At 39.1% G+C, this 25031-nt stretch overlaps 1 protein-coding gene across 2 annotated transcripts in view; it reads left to right on the plus strand.

Annotated features, from left to right (window-relative positions):
* The window catches only part of LOC133605530 (uncharacterized), a 345893-nt gene that overhangs the window by 14984 nt on the left and 305878 nt on the right, over window positions 1-25031 (plus strand). For both annotated transcript variants that reach the window (XM_061958830.1, XM_061958831.1), the window contains exons 2-4: window positions 314-435; window positions 2427-2501; window positions 2584-2683. In XM_061958830.1, coding sequence (XP_061814814.1) covers window positions 348-435; window positions 2427-2501; window positions 2584-2683 — 263 coding nt within the window. In that variant the 5' untranslated portion in view covers window positions 314-347. The remainder of the gene's footprint in view (window positions 1-313; window positions 436-2426; window positions 2502-2583; window positions 2684-25031) is intronic.

Raw genomic sequence — 25031 nt, forward strand, 5'->3', positions numbered from 1 at the left:
GTCTGTAAAACATAATCATGCGGAATTTTGACCAGAGAATTACCATTAAAAAAAAACAAATAAATAATGATGATAAAAAAATAATATGGCCCCTTCGAAGTGTTTCTGTGAAAATAAAACTCTTCCCTGTAGTGTGCATAGTACTTCATTTCCGTCAACACTTCTGTCATGGTTTTTTTTTGTCACTACCATATCAATTACCTATGGTACTACAAACAAGTTAGTAGTACCATACAGAAAATGGCAAACTGCTCCAATAGCAAAACATAGTGGGTTTAAAATGAAATCCTGCATTGTGCCTCCTCCATTCAAGGTTTTCAAGAAAGCAGTCTACCAGTGTCAGAGCTATGATCTGCCTGCTAAGATGGACTACTCTCCTTTGGACTGTACTCTTAACTCCTTGCACTTTTGGAATGGTAGTGAATGAACGAACAGGTATGTTTCATCTTTTGCGCTATACCTGCATTATCCTTTCCATCCCTACCCTTTCCATCCTTTGTAACTGAGCTACTGTGTGGAACCATTTCCCTTGTGGATCAATAAAGTTTGTCTAAGTCTAAGTAAGCCTACAGCTTTTCTTTATTTTTATGTATTCCACCATGCATACCATTTCAACTTGGCAGAGGTGTGTACTCTTCTAAATGACATACCGACCGATACATGGGCATTATAGCATTGCTCAAACACAGTGGCTTTTCAAACTTTTTTCCACCAAGTACCACTTTAGAAAACACCAAGTACCACCATAATGACCAATATGAAAATACAGTAGCGCAGTAGGCCTAAATATTCATTAAAACCAAGGCAGAGGTTTTATTTAACAAGTTAAAGGCCTACTGAAATGTGATTTTCTTATTTAAACGGGGATAGCAGGTCCATTCTATGTGTCATACTTGATCATTTCGCGATATTGCCATAATTTTGCTGAAAGGATTTAGTAGAGAACATTGACGATAAAGTTCGCAACTTTTGGTCGCTGATAAAAAAGCCTTGCCTGTACCGGAAGTAGCAGACAATATGCGTGTGACGTCACAGGTTGTGGAGCTCCTCACATCTGCACATTGTTTACAATCATGGTCACCAGTAGCGAGAGCGATTCGGACCGAGAAAGCGACGATTTCCCCATTAATTTGAGCGAGGATGAAAGATTTGTGGATGAGGAAAGTGAGAGTGAAGGACTAGAGGGCAGTGGGAGCGATTCAGATAGGGAAGATGCTGTGAGAGGCGGGTGGGACCTCATATTCAGCTGGGAATGACTAAAACAGTAAATAAACACAAGACTTATCTATTAGCCACAACACAACCAGGCTTATATTTAATATGCCACAAATTAATCCCGCATAACAAACACCTCCCCCCTTCCGTCCATATAACCCGCCAATACAACTCAAACACCTGCACAACACACTCAATCCCACAGCCCAAAGTACCGTTCACCTCCCCAAAGTTCATACAGCACATATATTTCCCCAAAGTCCCCAAAGTTACGTACGTGACATGCACATAGCGGCACGCACGTACAAGCAAACGATCAAATGTTTGGAAGCCGCAGCTGCATGCGTACTCACGGTACCGTGTCTGCGTATCCAACTCAAAGTCCTCCTGGTAAGAGTCTCTGTTGTCCCAGTTCTCCACAGGCCAATGGTAAAGCTTGACTGTCATCTTTCGGGAATGTAAACAATGAAACACCGGCTGTGTTATCCGGCACAACAGTCAGGGGGTGCATTCTACGGCGGGGGTGCGTTATCCGGCACAACACCTGCCGTAATACACCGCTTCCCACCTACAGCTTTCTTCTTTGCTGTCTCCATTGTTCATTGAACAAATTGCAAAAGATTCACCAACACAGATGTCCAGAATACTGTGGAATTTTGCGATGAAAACAGACGACTTACTAGCTGGCCACCATGCTGTTCCAAAATGTCCTCTACAATCTGTGACGTCACGCGCAGGCGTCATCATACCGAGACGTTTTCAGCAGGATATTTCGCGCGAAATTTAAAATTGCACTTTAGTAAGCTAACCGGCCGTATTGGCATGTGTTGCAATGTTAAGATTTCATCATTGATATATAAACTATCAGACTGCGTGGTCGGTACTAGTGGGTTTCAGTAGGCCTTTAATTTAAGATTTTTTACATACTGTTTGAACAGTAACACTGTGTTTGTATATTTAATTTAACGATTCCTTGGCGTAACACTAGATGGAGCATGCGTATCACTAGTTTGAGAATCTCTGCTCTAACATACACAAACAGAACTAGTAAGTAGTAGGCTTTGAATGCAACTCTTAAATATAATTACAAATATCCTTCTGAATGTATTTTGAGTTTTGGGAAGATGCACCTATGAAGTTTTAAACTTCTCAAGCCTGTTTCCATGTGTAATTGCCAGTTTATCACAAATGATCATTTTGTTTTCTTTCAGATGTCTCATGTTCACAATTGAATGTGGATGAAAGCAGGTTTTCAGATGTCTTGGATCGTCCTCTGGAAATCACAGGTACGCACAGAAAAAGCACATCTGCAGTCTAATTATAACTCTGCATTTAAATCAGCAAACTCTCTGTGATGCTCTTTTGCAGGATTTGATCTGACAGAAAAGTTTCTTTTGAGAAAAGGGACAGTCACAGAAGACCTGCCTTCATTTCGCCTGGGAAGCAGCCCACTTATCAAGCCAACCAAGTGAGTCGCACATGCATTAGGTGTATGCTCCACCTGCATTGGGGGTTTTAGATGTAGTTGTGAGAGAACAGATGTCCTGTACATAATATCCCAGTATGTACTGCTGTGTACCCCTCTCTCCCTTGGCAATGTGGCGCAATGTGACTCGAACCCTCTCATGTGTAGCCAAGACTTTAAACAGTCTAAAAGTGCAGAGTTCCTTTAGATTAACAGCCATGGTATTACTTTGTGTCCTCTCCCAGTCATTGGAGTTGATAACAACTGCAGTACTAAAGGCCAAATAGTAGCGCTGGACCGGGGTGACAACTTTACCGCAGCTGTGTCCCATTGTTTACCTGGTTAAAGAGTGTACTCACTTAAAAGATTCCCTCAAAAGGATTGCATGCTCAAAGAGACACAATTACATTTCTGGATCCCTCATTACACACATGCAAGGGTTGCATAAATTCCAGGAGTGTGCGTGTCTTGCCAGAACACAGGCTCAAATTTGATTGTGTCGTCTAGCTACAGTGCAAAGCTGGCGCTTAGAAATAAAGTTTATTTCAAGTACCCTTAACAGTGGAGGACTAAAAGAAGTGGAATGGCTCAGCATGCTAAGCACACACACACACACCAAGCAAAATGAGACAAGAAGCTAACTTCTAAAGCTTCAATGTAAAGTAGGAGTGCTCGATACAGACAGCAACACTATCTATACCTATAGTATTAGTCGATAATTAATACTAGCGTGATTGGATCAATATTTTTCTTTTTCTTATTATTCTGAAAACATTTTTGGTTTGTTTTGTTATTGCATACAAACTCAGGGAGTGAGTCTCTGGATACAGGAATGCTTTGAGGGCAAATGGAAGCCAATTTTAGTGTTTGCTATTGTGCACGAACCACTTTATTTTGTGAAATAAAATGTATGTAGCATTCAATACCACAAATGTATTACAGAAATACTAGCAAATTCTAGATTTAATAAGGTCAGCTTTATAAGTGAAGTGATTTGTATTTATATAGCGCTTTTTCTTTAGAGACTCAAAACTCTTTACATTGTAAAACCCATTGTCCACATTTTAATCTGCATTTAAACCAGTGTGGTTGGCACTGGCAGCAAGGTGGGTAAAGTATCTTGCCCAAAGACACACCGGCATTGACTAGGACAGCGGAGCTGGAATCGAATCAGGAACCCTCAAATCTCTGCCCGTCTGCTCTACCATCTGAGCCACTTTCCCCATAACACGTAACATAAGAATGTGGTATTGTGTTTACTTAAGCTACTTGCTATAAAACATTTTCAGTTGTATAATTCTACTGTCAAAGTATCAAATCTGGACTCAAAATCTGTCACGGCTGGGTCTTATGTTGCGTTTTTTTAGTGTTCTCCGATGTTTAGTTTGTGTCCTGTGCTTTTATTTTGGCGGCTCTTCCGGATTTGTTGGTGTTTTCCCCTAGCTGCTTCACTTCTGTCCTCTCAAGACTATCCTTTTTCCACCTTTGTTGTCAAAACATTGTTGTTGTTGTCGTTTCACTGGACTACAGAGGATCCTTTCGATGCTAAGCCCATATACGCACTACTTTGTGGACGACGTCTGCTCCACATTTTCCATGAGTGTTTTGCTTGGTTTCTTTCATTCTGTTTTGTTTGTTTTCTTCATAGTCTTTCCGGGCACAGCACTTCCTCGCTGCTCTCGTTTTTGTTTGTTTTTTACTTCACGCTGTTACCTCGTTCGTCTGCATCCTAAAATCACTATAACCTCCTGCGTCTTCCACGACGCGGTTATCAACACTTGACAAAATAGAATTATATCGAGGCCAAAAAAAGTCAAATCAGGATCGAAGGCCAGAAATGTTGATCGGGACATCTCTACTATATAGTTTTATAAAACGCCTAAATTGACTGCCAAAATAAATATGGTTTGGGCATAACTTAGGTGTTAGTCATTATAATGTACTGACCTGAATACAAGAGAACCCTTCTCTTTTCAAAATAATTTTTGTAAAAAAAGATGTTTGGACACAAATATATCAATAAATCCCAATATCAATGTAGTAACATCTTGTAGATTGAAACAAACAAGGATGGATTGTTTAATAGCTGTTTGACAGTTTTCTGATAACTGCTTCATTGATTGTCTTACAATAATAATAATAAATAATAATTGTTTAGTCGAGGTTTCTGTGGTTTTTCCGTTATACAGTGCTCAATACCGGGGTAGAGCGGAATATACGTTAGCTCAGGAAAAAACACAGAGGCTATTTCATCCCTACAAGCCTGTTTCGCAGAGCGGAGAAACATGCAAACAGGCTTGTAGGGAGGAAATAACCTCTGTGTTTTTTCCTGACCTAACATATAATATTTGTTTAGATATATATAGCGCTTTTTCTAGAGACTCAAAGCGCTTCATAGAGAACTGAGAACCCCTCATTCATTCACTCCACATTCACACCCTTATGGTGGTAAGCTACATTTGTAGCCACAGCTGCCCAGGGGTAGACTGATGGAAACAAGGCTATCAATTTGCACCTACGGCCCCTCCGACCACCACCATAACATTCCCTTTCATACAGCACTGGGAGCAAGGTGGGTAAAGTGTCTTGACCGAGGAAACAACGGCCGTGACTAGCATGGCGGAAGCTGGAATCGAACCGAGACGGCTAACTAACTTGTACAACTTCTGAGACATCTCTGTGTCGTGCATGCATCTCTCTAGGTCAGTGGTTTATGTGAGTTGACTCACCAAGGACCAAATGACATGTCTTTTTTGTAGGCTAAAATACCGCATTGGGGTTAATAAAGTACTTCGTAGGACAGAAGTGTGGAGGTGTCATATGCAGGTTGACTCGAGGCAGCTTGAATAAACTCTGCTCAGAGTAATAGTTTAATTGGCCCTGGCTAATAAGGACAAATGGTGAGGCAAGCCATTGGAAAGGCAATCATTTGTATCATAATTTATATACAATTATTCTACACATGTCCTAGGGTCAAACAGTGTGATGAAAAGTCTGTGCATGTATAATAAGACAGGAATTGTAATACTGTATATGTAACTACATAAATTACACTCACTTACTGGAGACCTTTATGCCTTGGTCAGCCGGTAGGAATGTTCTTCCACTTCACTGATACGATGATACATTTGAACGTTGAGTATGATTTAACATTCATGCGGGCCTATTGCACTTGTGTCTTCGAACTCCTGACACTCGCGTTCTTTGTTTGTGTCCTTATGTCGGAGAGAGAAGATATTGTCATTCTTCCAGGAAGAGAATGATATTTTTAGTCCTTTACACGACACGCGAGCGTGTAAGTGACTGCCGCTCTCATCTGGGCCAGGTGATTTGCGGCTACACTTCCTTGCTTCGTCACCCCGCTGAAAATACTTTTTTTTTCAGCCCCTCGCTCTGTTTCTGTCAGCTCGTCGTGTCCGAGAAGATGCTTCTTCTCAATGACACTGCTGACACGGACATTGGTTATGGTGGCGGCGCCCGCAGTCCCTCTGGTATCCAATTATCTAAGTACTCTGACAGGTGATACTGCATGTCAGCTGAGGAGCGAACGGCACCAAGTGCGAGGCCCCCTCTGTCCCCCTCTCCCCTTCCTTCGCAGCCACTAAAACACTGCTCCTTTTAAGTGCAGCGGTATGCTCCGTTCTCTCCATCTTGCTAATGTTATGCTGGCTCTCTTGCCTAATTTACGTCATAACGCGTAGATCAGGACAAGGAGCATTTGTGTGAGGTGACAAATTGTTGGACAGTCTCAAGGCTCAGTGTGGCTGTCCTGTGTGGTCACGTTTGACTCCTATCCTAACAGAAGTATAACTTATATCACTTCATTACATGCAAGATACTGCATGCAGTATTTACTTCGCATTAGGATTTTGCGATATAGACGATATAAATGATATAGATTTGGTCGACAATAGAGCTTTTAATACTGTTATTATGTTGTGATACTACATGTGTGAAGACACATTCTAGCTGAGTCTTGACAGCGACAAGCGGACAATAGCGTCCAACGCAATGTAGCATTCTAGCTAACGGCTAACGCCCCTCCACAGTACGTAGCCACTTCTAATAAAGCAATTCCAGCCTCCATTGTGGCAAATAAATTATGTTTATAACCATTACCATTATCACTGGAGGACAAAAAATAGTTGAACATACTACAGTACACAGTGTAGGAGGATACAATAAGCAATTTTATATATATATATATATATATATATATATATATATATATATATATATATATATATATATATATATATCAGTGACGTGCAGTCACTAGAGGCAGGTGAGGCGGGGCCTCACCTGCCATCATGGAAAGAAAAAAATGTAAAAATAATTTTTTTTTATTAAATTGTTATATGTATCCAGTGATTATACTATAAAGTTATTTTCCATTTAACTTCACCAGTTTTAGATTATTTTTATTTAAAATCGCTGAATTTTCACATTTGCCGTTCAAATACTGAGAAGAGACGGCGCGGTGATCAGCAGCCAGTTGAGGCACGTCACTCAGTTGTGCCTCAACATGGATTGCGGGCTCGGCTAACTGCTGGCCTGCTGTGCAGTGAGACCGTATTGCTATATGAACTATATTATACATTTCCATAGTTTAGTTAGCTGAGGTATATAATGTACAGTGTATTTTGTCAACAACTGTATGTGTGTAACGTATTTCTTGTGCTGAGCGATCATAAAACGGCTGCAAAAGACGCACTGGCTGAGGCTCGCAGTAATCCGCCTCCTGCACCCCCGCCGTTGATATAACACGGGAGTGTTATATCAACTAAAGCCCACACTTAAACTTTCCACGTGCAAGATTGAATCTATTTAAAAAAGTTATTTCATAAGAAGCCAAAAAGTGCAAAAACAATAATGTTCGTGTTGGAGGAGTTGTGAATGACTGCAGGGCCACAACATTAGGTACACTTGCAGACTTCAGGTGTACCTAATTCACAACTCCTCCAACAGGAACATTATTGTTTTTGCACTTTTTGGGTTCTTATTAAATAACTTTTGTAACCTATTTTTATGGGCTTTCCTCTTTGTGATGTTAAGTTCCTGTTATGCGCTGTTATACAGTATATGCCTTGAGCTCTTATTTTGAAGGTGCTAAGAGCGGAAGTGATGAAACGTTGGAGTGGAGCGGAGGTTTTTGAAAGAAGGTAAATAAAGTGGTCCTGTAAACTGGAGCCTCCGTGTTTATTTTGTAGTTTCATACAGTATAGGCGACATTTATAAACCCTCGGTTACACTTTTTTAAATAGATTCAATCTTGCACGTGGAAAGTTTAAGTGAGGGCTTTAGTTGATATAACACTCCCGTCAGGGGGTGCATTAATCCGGCACAACAGCAGCGCATGGACTTCATTTATAAGTAAAGGTAAGACCATAATAACGTTTTTTTTTATTAAATGTGCTTTTTTGTGTGCTACAGTTTGTATGTGTAAAGTTAAAGTTAAGTTAAAGTACCAATGATTGTCACACACACACTAGGTGTAATGAAATGTGTCCTCTGCATTTGACCCATCCCCTTGATCACCCCCTGGGAGGTGAGGGGAGCAGTGGGCAGCAGCGGCGCCGCGCCCGGGAATAATTTTTGGTGATTTAACCCCCAATTCCAACCCTTGATGCTGAGTGCCAAGCAGGGAAGAATGCTGGTATGAGCTTTTAAACATAACCCGTTAACTGCTGCCAATCAAATGGTGAATAAGATACTCTTTAGGGTTCATATGTTTGTAAATCTGACTGTGATGAAGTCAGTGCCTCCCCTGCCATGAACCTCACCGCACGTCACTGATATATATATATATATATATATATATATATATATATATATATATATATATATATATATATATATATATATATATACAGTATATATATATATATCTATATATGTATGTGTGGGAAAAAAAATCACAAGACTACTTCATCTCTACAGGCCTGTTTCATGAGGGGGTTCCCTCAATCATCAGGAGATTTTAATGGGAGCATTCACATACCATGGTTTATATAGGGCACAGAGTGGGTGGGTACAGGCTGGTGTAGGGGCGTGGTGATTGGCTCATGTGTTACCTAGGAGGTGTTTCCGTCTGTGGCGGCATGCTGATACAATTTCGCTGCGCTTGTTGAGGGATGACAGGTCTGGACGGTAAATAATAAACAGTTTCTCTTTCAAGCATAGGTTGCATCTTTTATTACCACTATTGTAAGGTGTGCTGGATGCAAGAATTTGCCATGTTATTGAATATTCAACATTATTGTCTTTGAGGTCTCAAATGTGTTTGCTGAGTTCTGTGGTATTCCGCAGGTTTTGGTTCCTGAAAGAAGCCTTGTGATTGTTCCATCTGGTTTTAAACTCTCCCTCGGTTAATCCTACATATGTGTCGGATGTGTTAATGTCCTTGCGTGTTACCTTAGATTGGTAAACAACTGATGTTTGTAAGCACCCCCCGTTGAGAGGGCAATCAGGTTTCTTGCGGCAGTTGCAGCCTTTGTTGGTTTTGGAGTCGCTCTGTCCGGGGGCCGACGGCTCATTTGCAATTGTTTTGTTGTGGTTTGAGATAATTTGTCGTATATTGTTCATACAGCTGTAGCTCAATTTAATGTTGTTCTTGTTGAATACTTTTCTTAGGGTGTTGTCTTTGGGAAAGTGTTTGTCAATCAGAGTGAGGAATTTGTGTCCAATGTTAGTTGAGACGTTTTTGCTGTATGGGGGGTTGTACCAGATGATGTCGTTTCGTTTTCTGTTCTTTTTTGGTTGGTTTCCTGGCGTGGGTTCATAGGTGAGGGTGAAATTGTATCCGCTTTCATCAAGGGCTTTTTGGTACGGGGGGGTTGCTTGGTCAAATTCAGCTTTGCTAGATGACAGCATCGATAGCCTTTTATTAATTCCGGTAAGTATTCTTTTCGTGCTGGTTGGTGGGTGGTTGCTGTCATGGTGCACGTATTGGAGTGTTGTGTTGGGTTTCGTGAATGGTTGGTAGCTGTTATTTCTCAGGTTGAAAGTGACGTCGAGGAAGTTGACGGTTTGCTTGTTGGCTTCAATCGTGATCCGTAGGCCGTTCTCTTTGAAAATTTGGCATATGCGCTTCTTGGTATTCTCGCTGCTCCTTGGCGAGGCGCGACACACTGCCAGTCCGTCATCACGGTAAATACCAAGGTTCAGGTTGAGGCTAGCGAGCTGGGAGAGGAGGAAACTCCCAACGAGTTCACACGTTTCTGCTCCGTCAAAACTTCCCATAGTGACGTCAAATGTTGCATTGTTCTTTTTTTGCCATGGTGTACTGTTGTGGATGAGAATGGAGTTTTTTGCGTGGATGATGATGTTTCTTTCGTTGCCTGTGATTGAGTCGTAGTCTGAGGCGAAGTCTAGTGCTTGAGTCAGTAGGTCTTGCGTGATGGAAGGGTACAATTCTTCGATATCAAAGGAGATAAAGTTGTGCTGTTGTTTGTCTTGGATGTTGTTGAACCATTTGATTACTGCTGCTGTATTTCTCCATTGGTTGAGTGGTGTTTTGTCCTTGATTTTTGTGTTGACTCTGTCCAGGATTATTTTGCTGATTTTTCCTATTTCAGATTTAGTTGGGTTTATTAGTCGGCATGTTGGGTTATTTGCGAAGTTGGGTTTGTGGTCCTTCAATGTGATGAAGGCTTCCTTGTTGGCTGTGGCGTCCACCCTGTCCTCAATGTCCAGTTCAGCCGCGATCCTTTTATTTTCCAGGTGGATGTTCTGTAAGGTGTTGGGTTGTGCTTTTTTGTATGATTTGGTGATGCTTTTGTCCAGTAAGGTGTGATGTTCTGGTATGTCCATTCTGTAGAAGTTTGTGGTTTTATCGGCAGCTATGATGAGGTTGGTTACTTTCTTGATGCGCTCCTTGTCATTTCATTCCAACTAAATCTGAAATAGGAAAAATCAGCAAAATAATCCTGGACAGAGTCAACACAAAAATCAAGGACAAAACACCACTCAACCAATGGAGAAATACAGCAGCAGTAATCAAATGGTTCAACAACATCCAAGACAAACAACAGCACAACTTTATCTCCTTTGATATCGAAGAATTTTACCCTTCCATCACACAAGACCTACTGACTCAAGCACTAGACTTCGCCTCAGACTACGACTCAATCACAGGCAACGAAAGAAACATCATCATCCACGCAAAAAACTCCATTCTCATCCACAACAGTACACCATGGCAAAAAAAGAACAATGCAACATTTGACGTCACTATGGGAAGTTTTGACGGAGCAGAAACGTGTGAACTCGTTGGGAGTTTCCTCCTCTCCCAGCTCGCTAGCCTCAACCTGAACCTTGGTATTTACCGTGATGACGGACTGGCAGTGTGTCGCGCCTCGCCAAGGAGCAGCGAGAATACCAAGAAGCGCATATGCCAAATTTTCAAAGAGAACGGCCTACGGATCACGATTGAAGCCAACAAGCAAACCGTCAACTTCCTCGACGTCACTTTCAACCTGAGAAATAACAGCTACCAACCATTCACGAAACCCAACACAACACTCCAGTACGTGCACCATGACAGCAACCACCCACCCACCACCACGAAAAGAATACCTACCGGAATTAATAAAAGGCTATCGAAGCTGTCATCTAGCAAAGCTGAATTTGACCAAGCAACCCCCCCGTACCAAAAAGCCCTTGATGAAAGCGGATACAATTTCACCCTCACCTATGAACCCACGCCAGGAAACCAACCAAAAAAGAACAGAAAACGAAACGACATCATCTGGTACAACCCCCCATACAGCAAAAACGTCTCAACTAACATTGGACACAAATTCCTCACTCTGATTGACAAACACTTTCCCAAAGACAACACCCTAAGAAAAGTATTCAACAAGAACAACATTAAATTGAGCTACAGCTGTATGAACAATATACAACAAATTATCTCAAACCACAACAAAACAATTGCAAATGAGCCGTCGGCCCCCGGACAGAGCGACTCCAAAACCAACAAAGGCTGCAACTGCCGCAAGAAACCTGATTGCTCTCTCAACGGGGGGTGCTTACAAACATCAGTTGTTTACCAATCTAAGGTAACACGCAAGGACATTAACACATCCGACACATATGTAGGATTAACCGAGGGAGAGTTTAAAACCAGATGGAACAATCACAAGGCTTCTTTCAGGAACCAAAACCTGCGGAATACCACAGAACTCAGCAAACACATTTGGGACCTCAAAGACAATAATGTTGAATATTCAATAACATGGCAAATTCTTGCATCCAGCACACCTTACAATAGTGGTAATAAAAGATGCAACCTATGCTTGAAAGAGAAACTGTTTATTATTTACCGTCCAGACCTGTCATCCCTCAACAAGCGCAGCGAAATTGTATCAGCATGCCGCCACAGACGGAAACACCTCCTAGGTAACACATGAGCCAATCACCACGCCCCTACACCAGCCTGTACCCACCCACTCTGTGCCCTATATAAACCATGGTATGTGAATGCTCCCATTAAAATCTCCTGATGATTGAGGGAACCCCCTCATGAAACAGGCCTGTAGAGATGAAGTAGTCTTGTGATTTTTTTTCCCACACATACATATATTGCGCTCTACTACGGTATCGAGCACTATTTTTTGGATAACCTTATTAAGACATATATATCTATATATATATATATATATATATATATATATATATATATATATATATATATATATATATATATATATATGTGTATGTATGTATGTATGTATGTATGTATGTATGTATGTATGTATGTATATGTATATGAGAGATAGATAGATAGATAATTCATCTAGGTCATTGAAAATTACAGGGCATTCAATCAATCGCAACTGGACTGTTTGGTTTGTCTGAGAAGACGTTTCGCCTCTCATACGAGTAGGCCTCATCAGTTCATGCTCAAAGATCTAGTTTAGCGCCTGGTGCTAAAACCCCATTCATTTTCAATGGGGAGAAATTCATGGTAATTCCGGATAATCTGGTGATTTTGGGAACCAGGAAACATGCTGGCTTGAATGTCTAGGATGAGTGGAGCGCATGGATGCTGGATTGGTTTAAAAATCATTTATGAAACACGGTATTTACAGAGGTTTATATTGCCTATTTGTTTTCCATGGGGAATATTTTCTGGTAATTCCACATAGACCTGGAATTTTGAAATCGGTAAACACATTGTCGTGAATGTCCAGGGTGAGTGGAGTGTGTGGATGGTGGATGAGAAATGTAGGGTTTGTAGAGGTTTGTATATTGCCCATTCATTTTCGAAAGGGAAAAATTCCTGGTATTTCTGGGTAATCCGAGAATTTAGGAAATTTAAATGAAAACATGCTGTCTTGAATGTCCAGGATGAGTGGAGTGTGTGTGCATGGTGGAATGTTTAACATATAAAGTAGAGAAAATTTGAGATATGTAGAGGTTTGTATATTGCATATTCATTTTCAATAGGGAATAATGTTCCTAGTAAATGGAAGAAAACCGAAAATGGTGCTACTATTTTTTATTTGATAGCTTGAATTTCCCGACTAAGACAAATGTTTTGATGGCGAAACGGTTGAAATCTAATGCAAAATGTGGGAGTAGTCGAATTAAGAAAATGTGTACATACTGCAATTGAAAAGTGGGAATTCCTGGTAATCAGGGAATTTTCAGCATCACATGTTGGCTTGAATGTCCAGAGTGAGTGGAGTGTGGATGGTGGAACTGTTGGATGAGCAATGTGGGAGTTATGCACATTTAGAAATGTGCCCATTCATTTTTAATGGGAAAAATGTCCCATAAAAGATGAAATTCCTGGTAATCTGAAATATTTTGGAAGATCAAAATATGGTTGCCGAGCTGAACGTTTTGTTACTTGAATGGTTCCGATCAAATGCAAATTGGGGGCTAAGTTTTACGGAATACTGTAGCTTGTACCTTTTGGCATTCACATGATAATGACATTTAAAGTCAAAATATAGATATCCGTGATACTGAATAATGCAGTGATGTGCAAGTCCTTCTATGCTGGCCTAACATAACCAGAAATCATGATCATAATTAAAGATAAAAGTAATTTTTTATTTACTTTCCATAAGTATCCAAAAGTATTCATATTCTCTTCATGTCATATTATGCTCCTTCCAGCGCTGTTGTTTTTAGGATATAGAGTTTTTATCCAATCAGAATTCAGCTAGCTTATGTTGCCATGCTGTACGAAATCTGCCCGAAGCCTTCAGAATCAACAATGCGGACGTCCGTGCACTGTAAGTGAACGGACACCAACATTTGACAGACAGTTGCGATAGCCAGTCAGATCACGAGTTGTTGTCAGTAAGGCCTTCTAGCTGGCCTAAGGCAGATATATATTGTGATGTTATGAGCCAGGTAACATAAGAACTCCCTTACCCAGCATGCCACAGTAGTAAAGAGCAAGCGGGATGTTTTTGATGAGCACCTTGTGGAGTAAACTTTAACAACTCACCAAAAATGCCTCGTCTGCATCTTTTATGATTATACAAAACAACACATATATTTGCAAGGCCATTTTCAAGAAGGATTATTTAAAGAGAAACCACATCTTGTGAGACGATGTCGGCCAACCCCGGAAGCTTGAATGGGTTCTACAGATTGTGAGTTCAGATATTTTATTTCTTTATTTTTTTCACGTTTAATGTTTTTTGCAATTTTAATTTTGACAGTACCACATAAGATATGTTTTAATTGCTGATGCGGGTTTATTGATTTTTAAATGCGCCAGAAAATAACCCGTTATGTACACTGTTGGTGGTGATTCAATACACAGTAGTGTGTAAATGTGTTTCTGTATAGTATTTCTCCAGAAATGGTAATGTGGGGACATGAATTATGGTATTTTCAGAGGTAATCATTGAAGTCAGACATCACTGAAGGCCTAGGTGGGAAACGCACGTCCCGCCACTGGTATAATGTTTGTATTTGGTATTGGAATAATACCAGCATTTCCAGTATTGCCAACCTCCAGTGCGCCTCTGCCTGAGCGCACCGTAGGTTTGCTAAAAAGTTGGTTTTGTTGTAGATTACACCTTTTATAAAGCCCAGAAAAGGTGGTACATATTACGTGTGTGCGGCATATTCCAAAATGATGCCATGGATGTACATTGAAAAGACTGTCTCCAGGGTGAGAGCCGCAAAATCCTCATTTAAATAGGACGGTCTGCACCACTTTTACACTTGTTATTAATTGTGCACGCAGTCTTAGTAGTTTACCCCCAACATTCCCACAACAATGTCATAGTTTGCAAACGTTACTTAGCACTTGTTATTTGGGATTCTGGTGGATCAGGCCCTAAGTGATGTGTTGCAAAATCTTTGATAATACTGTGTTAAACCCTTATATCCACATGGTTACCTCGTAGCATATTGTTTTGAATCCCAGGCATAGCTGTGGCATAAACAGTACAAGTCTTCTATCACGTTTCTTGCATGCTGGTACCCAATAAAACAGAAAAGGCAGCCCGTGCTAAGACATTGTTAAAGCCCTGTTATCATGAGTAGTGCTTATAACGTGACAATTCACCTTGTTGAGCCATCTGTGATCCTTCTCAGTATCGAGTGTCAGCAATAGGGATGTGAGCCTAGTGGGCTGAACATTTGAGCTGTGATTGGGCCAGTTGTGGCAATCTGATTCCTGAGGCTATGTTAAAACAATCCCCCTGTATAGGATATCATGATGCATTTCAAGAGATATTCTGCCAGAATGACATTTTTACCATGATGAGAACATACACTATATTGCCAAAAGTATTTGGCCACCCATCCAAATGATCAGAATCAGGTGTCCTAATCACTTGGCCCGGTCACAGGTGTATGAAATCAAGTACTTAGGTATGGAGACTGTTTCTACAAACATTTGTGAAAGAATAGGCCGCACTCAGGAGCTCAGTGATTTCCAGCGTGGAACTGTCATAGGATGCCACTTGTGCAACAAATCCAGTCGTGAAATTTCCTCGCTCCTAAATATTCCAAAGAAAACTGTTGGCTTTATTATAAGAACATGGAAGAGTTTGGGAACAACAGCAACTCAGCCACAAAGTGGTAGGCCACGTAAACTGACAGAGAGGGGTCAGTGGATGCTGAAGCGCACTGTGCAAAGAGGTTGCCGACTTTCTGCACTTTCAGTGCTACAGAGCTCCAAACTTCATGTGACCTTCCAATTAGCCCACGTACAGTATGCAGAGAGCTTCATGGAATGGGTTTCCGAGCAGATGCATCTAAGCCATACATCACCAAGTCCAATGCAAAGCGTCGGATGCAGTGGTGTAAAGCACGTCGCCACTGGACTCTAGAGCAGTGGAGACACATTCTCTGGAGTGATGAATCACACTTTTCCATCTGGCAATCTGATGGACGAGTCTGGGTTTGGAGGTTGCCAGGAGAATGCTACATTTCGAACTGCATTGTGCCGAGTGTGAAATTTGGTGGAGGAGGAATTATGGTGTGGGGTTGTTTTTCAGGAGTTGGGCTTGGCCCCTTAGTTACAGTGAAAGGAACTTTGAACGCTCCAGGATACCAAAACATTTTGGACAATTCCATGCTCCCAACCTTGTGGGAACAGTTTGGAGTGGGCCCTTTCCTCTTCCAACATGACTGTCCATTAGCACACAAAGCAAGGTCCATAAAGACATGGATGACAGAGTCTGGTGTGGATGAACTTGACTGGCCTGCACAGAGTCCTGACCTGAACCCGATAGAACACCTTTGGGATGAATTAGAACAGAGACTGAGAGCCAGGCCTTCTCGACCAATATCAGTGTGTGACCTCTCCAATGCGCTTTTGGAAGAATGGTCGACAATTCCTATAAACACACTCTGCAGCCTTTCCAGAAGAGTCGAAGCTTTAATAGCTGCAAAAAGTGGACCGACATCATATTGAACCCTATGGGTTAGGAATAGGATGGCACTAGTGGCCTAGTGGTTAGAGTGTCCACCCTGAGATCGGTAGGTTGTGAGTTCAAACCCCGACCGAGTCATACCAAAGACTATAAAAATGGGACCCATTACCTCCCTGCTTGGCACTCAGCATCAAGGGTTGGAATTGGGGGTTAAATCACCAAAAATGATTCCTGGGCGCGGCCACTGCTGCTGCCCACTGCTCCCCTCACCTCCCAGGGGGTCAACAAGGGAATGGGTCAAATGCAGAGGACAAATTTCACCACACGTAGAGTGTGTGTGACAATCATTGGTACTTTAACTTAACTTCAAGTTCATATGTGAGTCAAGGCAGGTGCCCAAATACTTTTGGCAATATAGTGTATGTTCCATTTTGCACTCTAATCCAGAAATACCATAATGATTCAATTAGCTAAAATTAGCTTTGTTTCCCATGAATCCTCACATTTAAGAAAAATGCAAGTAACATTTCCTGCTGTTCATTTTGAAATGCGACTTAAAACCATGCAGTCATGTCAGTTTTTACGATCACATCAATATGCATATTAGTATCTTGACTGTTGCAAAAAAAAAAAATTGTATGCCTTTTATTTGCAAAATGAAAACCATAGCCAAAAATGTTTTAATTCCAGGAATACACATTGAAAAATCAATATCAAAACCAACCTCTACTAATGGTTGGGGCTATTATGCCACAGATGGCAGTCAATGTGAGGTCATGAATTTTGACCCTCTGAGATCATGTGTGTCACTGTAAACTGACCGTGTTTTGAAACAAGAGCAGGCTTGTGGAGTTAGTGGGATGAGTGGAGAACTTTGGGATAGAAGCTGTACATTCTGTAGTCATTTTTAATAAAAGGCGTGTACAGTAGGTTTGCACAACTGGAAGATTTTCATTGGGACTTTACATGGGTGAATAAAGGAATTCCTGGGGGAAAAAAATCCTTCCTTATTGTATTATTTTTTAAGAATTTAAAGAAAGTGTGTTGGCCTGTAAATTAGCTGTGTTTGTCCATGCCTATTTCTGACAGTTTGTGGTTCCAAGCATTTTATCCACATTTTGAAGGAACAGAGTAATCAACTATTTCATATATTCAGTGTTAGGTAGTCACGGGGTTAGTAGTTGAACTACATTTCTCAATAGCGTGGTCAGAACGTTGCTGTTTCCGACAATAAATAGCTTTTTAGTGCTGAAGCTACTTTCAAGGCCAAGTAAAGCAGTCGCGTCCACAGAAGCTACATTTTCCCACGCATTTCTAAACCTTAAACACATCTCTCTCATATTAGCAACATGTCTTTTGGACGAAAGATAATAACATTAGTTGCGCGCCTGCCAGCGTGTAAAGCAGGGCTGTCAAACTCATTTTAGCTCAGGGGCCACATGGAGGAAAATCTATTCCCAAGTCTCTACTGCTCGCTAGTGTTACCATATCTGAGTTATTGTGCAGAAATATGGGGAAACAACTACATATGTGCGCTTCATTCACTAACTGTGTTACAAAAAAGATAAATTAGAATAATCCATAATGTTGGATATAGAGAACATACAAACCCTTTATTTATAAAATCACAATTATTGAAATTCAACGACTTGGTGCAATTGCAAACAGCTAAAATGATGTACAAAGCAACCTATAACCTGCTACCCAAGAATGTACAGCAATTCTTTTCAACAAAAGAGGAGAAATATAACCATAGAGGAAAATCTAATTTAAAACATTTCGTACAACACTTAAAACCTTTAGTATATCAGTATGTGGAATTAAATTATGGAATGGATTAAGCAAATAAATCAAACAAAGCACCAATATGATTCAGTTTAAGAGACTGTTCAAACTACACGTGTTCACAAAGTACACAGAACAAGAATTATGATGAACATCTTGAACCCTTTTTTTCCCCATTCATCCATCCTTTTTCCACCGCCTATTCCCCTCGGGGTCGCGGGAGGCGCTGGAGCCTATCTCAGCTACAATCGGGCGGAAGGCGGGGTACACCCTGGACAAGTCGCCACCTCATCGCAGGGCCCCTTTTTTTCCCCCCTTTTTTAAATGTGTTTTTATAGAGACAAAGATTATTTATGTATTTAATATTTCTTTGCTTACTATGGTATATTATTTATGTATTATTTATTTATTTGTTCACTGTTCTGTTACAGAGAACAAGGAATTCAGATAAAATTACTATGGTATGAAAAGGGGTAGGATTATAAAAGTTCTGCTTCTTCCTACTCCTTTTCAGATGTGCTGTAATGAAACAACTGGAATTGTGTGATGCATTACATTGTATCGTATGTATGTGCGAAATAAACTGAAACTGAACTGAACTGAAAAAAAAAAGTATTTAAAAAAAAAAAAGTTAAAATCATGGCATTATAACTTAATAATAAAGACAACTTCAGATTGTTGTCTTTGTTTAAAAATAGAGCAGGAACATTCTGAAAATGTAGAAATCATAATGTTTTGTTTTGTTTTACACTTACATGTTTTGGTTAATAGTATTCTATCTTCATTTGACGTTATTTATACTTTCTGAATAAATGATGTGATAATGTTGATCAGTCAAATAGGTGGAATTGAGTTGGGCAGAAATGCTGCTATTGGTGTTATTTTTAATCTATCAGAAGATGAAATACTTCCATCCATTTCCTACCGCTTGTCCCTCTCATTAATAATAATATTAAAATCAAATTACAGGATGTTAATAATGTAATTTACTCATTTCCGTCAACTGATGTATTAACGTCATATGGTTTATTCTGTACACATGTAGCATCATCTACAACAAAACGTGTGAATTTGGACTAATTTCATTAATCACACGTACATGTTATTTCAGCATATTTATGTGCACCCAGAAAATGTGTCCCCATTACCAATAACGTCTTTGACAATCAAGGCATGAACCTAACAATCCGAATGTTGTATCACTACTATCACTAATAAGCAGCATAAGTACAGAGTGTCCAAACATGAACGTCTTACCTCTATTATAACACTGCACATAGTCAAGCTCATTTTTATGCTTAGCAAACTCATCTCGCAGGCTGGATAAAACCTGTTTGACAGCCTGATCCGGCCCGTGGGCCGTACGTTTGACACCCCTGGTGTAAAGACTCAATGTAGGAAGAGTTAGGAAGAATGAGAAAACAGGAAAAGCTGAAAAGTATAGCTTTTGCTCTTTGTAAATATTTGCACACTTTTTTCCCCTCTACAAAACAAATTTGCTGTGGTCATTTGGAATAGATGATTTGATATGTGTGTAGATTATAGCTTTAGTACAGAATGGGGCTAATGAATATACTATTATGCAAAACTACTGTACTATTTCAAATGGAAATAAAGAGGTTTGTTTATTTTACATTACCAAACACTTATACTGATCTAACCCGCCCTTCTTACAGTTTTATTGATCAATAATAAATAACTACTAGTATGAGGCAGCTAAAAATGCATGATCTAATCTGTCTGTTTTACAGTTTTATTGATCAATAGTAAATAACTACGAGTATGACGCAGCTAAAATGCATGATCTAATCTCTCTGTCTTACAGTTTTATTGATCAATAGTAAATAACTGCTAGTATGATGCAGCTAAAATGCAGGTAATGAGGATCCATCTGTTTGGCCTATAAAGCCTGCTGAAAACCATCCAAAAACCACCAACAATGCTCCATTTACATGCCGTGACCTGCATATTAACCAGGCAATAGCGGTATTGTTATTACAAAAGCTAACACAGAGGAACAACTTGTTGTTATACATTGCCTTGCTCACACTGCTCCTCAGACTACTAGCAAGCATTAAACATACAAGTATTATTATGGTGTGTGTATAAGGACCGCAAAATGGCACATATTAGCAGACATTATCTGGTGTTTTGTTTCGCAATATTATGCAAAACTAACTATTCTTACCTTCTGGTACCTGCTGATGTGTATTTGGGATCTGCATAAGTCTTTAAAATGTGCGCGCGTCCGCAATTGTAGTCCGTGGCGACGCCGTAGTCATAAGCTTCTTCTTTTTCTCTACCTTCTTGTTGTTGCTGTTGCCATTTCTAATATAAAGCAGCGGAAAGTTCTTACTTACTGTATATCTGTCAGTAGAGTAGCTATCAAAATGCTAAAAACTGTAGTGGGTTTACATAATTCACCCACGGAACTTTAGTTATTAGAGGGATCTGGCCGGACGGCAGTGGAACTTAGGGAAGGCTATGCAGAACGAAACTAAAACTGAACTGGCTACAAAGTAAACAAAAACAGAATGCTGGACGGCAGCAAAGACTTACTGTGGAGCAAAGACGGCATCCACAATGTACATCTGAACATGACGTGACAATCAACAATGTCCCCACAAAGAAGGATAAAAACAACTGAAATGATATTGATTGCTAAAACAAAGTAGATGCGGGAAATATCGCTCAAAGGAAGACATAAAACTGCTACAGGAAAATACCAAAAAAAGAGAAAAAAACACCAAAATAAGAGCGCAAGACAAGAAGTAAAACAGTACACACAGGAAAACAGCAAAAAAATCAAAATAAGTCAGGGGATGATGTGACAGGTGGTGACAGTATACCTACTTTGAGACAAAAGCTATATTGATGCATGCTTGGTTATGCTTTAAAGTCATATCCAACAATTGCGACAATGACTTTTTACTGTCAACTTTTTTAATGATTTCTGCTGGTGGTGTGCCTGCGCATTTTTTTCAACGGAAAAAATGTGCCTTGGCTCAAAAAAGGTTGAAAAACACTGATGTAGACCATTTAAATTTAGAAAAAAAAATCATAATATGACCCCTTTAATGTGCCTTATAATCCGCCTTTTGTATGAAAAAAGACCAGAATAAACCTGCTCGTCGGCAGTGCGCCTTTTAATGCGGTAAGCCCTATGGTTCGACATGATGGTGGACATTTAACCCAAGTTTGATTTGTTTCCCTATAATTCTCATTAGTTTTTGTAGAAAGTATCCACATTTGAATTTGTTGAAATTCTTTCCTAGATTGTTCCACCTCTTTGCAAACCAACAACACAAAATATTCCATACAAGCCATGAGTTTGCACAAAGTATTCCGTGACGGATTTTTTATCATAATATCTTCAAGCCACTTTTTGTACTGAGACACTGCTGAAGTTGACCCTTGGCCCCACAGGCAGCGTAGTCCTGATGTGGGCTCTCATGGCAACGTTTGATTTCTGGTGGCAGAGGGGTTTTAACTGCTTCTGTTTATCATTTTAGTCATGGGCTTCTTACAGCCAAATCTCCATGAATTCGGGGGAGGCAGCAGACGAAAAGTACAGAGCGGAGATTATGTATTCGAGTGAAAAATAATTTCTGACCTTTTTTTTGAAAAAAAAAACCAAAAAATAAAACAGCCAACCACCACCTTACTAAATTATCCTTTTGTTGCATTGACATTTTTTTCTGACCTTGTTTTGTGTGTTTTAAAAGCAGATTTTATATATATATATATATATATATATATATATATATATATATATATATATATATATATATATATATATATATATATATATATATATATATATTTTTTTTTTTTTTTTTTTAATGCGAACAATAAAATTAGAAAGGGATGCCTGGCTGTGCGATGAATGACTGAATGGGGTGTAATTCATACAAGGGTGGCTGAGACTGAGCCGGTGCGCTGGCAGTGTGAAAGATGATATTGTTTTTCCTACACGGCCTCCATCTTCTCTGCATGTTCTTGCTTCTGCTCTGGATGTGGAATTGTTATTTGACTTTTCAGAGCAGCTGAGGTCAAACACATAAACATGCGTCTTCTTTGCACGAAGCGTCTATGAGCCAATAAGTGTAAGACATGGTTGTGCATTCGAGATAAAAGATTGGCTTGTGCGACTCTGGATCAATGCCTATATGTTTTCATTAGCTGAATGCCAGGAAGGCCGGTGCAAAATTCATCACATTAAATTACATCAAATGTGTCAGCTTTGTTTATATATTGTTTTATTCCAGAAGCACTAGCTTTATTGATCATGGATATTTAAGGTGGGTGTTAAGCCATTGCTGAACCAACTCACTATGTTTACATGCACTAAAAAAATACAAATATTTCAGGGATTTGGTTGATACCAGATTTTTAAAACACATTCAACCCTCAGAGGACTAAGGCTGAAATTTCCGTCCTTTTCAGTAAATGTTTTGCTGTAATTTTGGCCATAATTTGTGTTGTTACTTCATTATACATGATTATTTCTAAGAAGGCAATTTTCATGTGAAAAAAACAAAAAAACAATATCCATCCATTCATCAGTTTAATTCCGACATTGGTGTGCAATACACTGACCGTTTTTCGACAATTCCCCAGAGTCCTTTACTTTTTCAAAGGACATCCAACAATTTGTAAATAATACTTTTTCTTTCTTTACTCAAATATTTCAATCCCAAAACATTTTTTATTTTATTTTTTGAAGTAGGGCTTGTCATATATTAAAAACTCAGGAATAATCACAAAAATATAACGCATTATTCATGCATATACAGATTAATTACACAATTTATTTTGTCCTTTACCTAAAAAGCGTTATAAAAAATAACCCCTGACTGGACTTAGTTTTGCGCTAATAAATTACATGCATTCAAGTAAAACATTTAAAACATGTTCTTAGATGACATTCTGACCTTAAAATTCAATCAATCAATCAATCAAAGTTTACTTATATAGCCCTAAATCACAAGTGTCTCAAAGGGCTGCAAAATTGGGGTCTTTTTAAGTTGATTTAACTTACATAAGTGAGTTACAACCTATGTATATTCCAAATTTAAGAGTGCGATTAATCTGATTAAAAAATCATTTGACAGCACTCAATGTAACCCTTTAAAAGGCCTTTTGATCAAATTATGTCACAAATTTCTGTTAGTAAACATTTGCATAACATTAGTTATTTTTCTAGTTTAAACCTGTGACATATCTGTTTATATTTGAGGTTGGGGGTGGGAGGGCGGGGTTAAGGGGGGAGGAATATATTTATAGCTAGAATTCACTGAAATTCGAATATTTATTATATATATATATATATATATATATATATATATATATATATATATATATATATATATATATATATATATATAAATAAAATAAATACTTGACTTGAATTCTAGCTATATATATACATATATTTTACTATATATATATATATATATATATATATATATACATATATATATATATATATATATATAAAAATACTTGAATTTCAGTGTTAATTTGTTTACCCATATACATACATAACACTCCTCTCTACTCATTGTTGTATTTGAAAGTGCAATGCTTTGCAGCCATTAGCACAGCGTTTGAAGGAGCATAGGTATGGGCAGTCTAATATTCTGGGTTGGAGTCAATAACCAGGCAAGGTGATGAAGTTACGTCTCTTTACTTCATTCTTCAGAACCGACTCCCACACTTGCCGTCAGGGTGCGCAATATAACGTAAACCGTTGGTCAACCAAAAAGAAAGAAGAAGAAGATTTTGTGATGCTAAAAAATGTTGATGCAATCATAGTAGTATCGACTAGATACGCTCCTGTAGTTGGTATTATAACAGTGGATGTCAGGTATAGATCCACCCATGGCATTTGTTAACATTCAGGAACGGCGTCATTAGCGGTGACGCCGGTAAGCTACGGTGTGTAGTGAAGCATGTTTAGCTATTCCTCGTCCTGCAGGGATGATACTTGTAAGAAACTCACTTTATTTGTCGCCATGGAGGCGAGGATTAGTGATTTGGAAGTAGCTAAAACACTGCCGACGGGCATTAGCCGCGAGCTAGCTAGCCATGTCTTAAAGCACCTCTTCCTGAGGGCGCTTCACCTTTATCGTTAGTTTTTAAGCCAAAATGCGTCCGTTCTCCCTTTTCTGTCTACACACTCTGTCTGCTTGTAAGTACTCTGTGATTGTGCGCTGCCGAACATGCTCCTCTCCTTGTAAACCAGCAATGTCACGATGTGACGACAACCCGGGGCGGTGGGGGGGACCGGTACTTTTTAGAGGCGGTATAATACCGAATATGATTAATGAGTATCGCGGTACTATAGTAATACCGGTATACCGTACAATCCTAGTGTCTATATATATATATATATATATATATATATATATATATATATATATATATATATATATATATATATATATATAGACACTAGACACTATATATAAATATATATATATATATATATATATATATATATATATATATATATATATATATATATATATATATATATATATATGACACTAGGATTGTACGGTATACCGTTATTAAATTATTTATTTTATATATACCGTATATATACCGTACAATCCTAGTGTGTATATATATATATATATATATATATATATATATATATATATATACTGTGTATATATATATATATAGACACTAGGATTGTACGG

This window comes from Nerophis lumbriciformis, linkage group LG02 (assembly GCF_033978685.3).
Source record: "Nerophis lumbriciformis linkage group LG02, RoL_Nlum_v2.1, whole genome shotgun sequence".
In the NCBI taxonomy this organism is placed as follows: Eukaryota; Metazoa; Chordata; class Actinopteri; order Syngnathiformes; family Syngnathidae; genus Nerophis; species Nerophis lumbriciformis.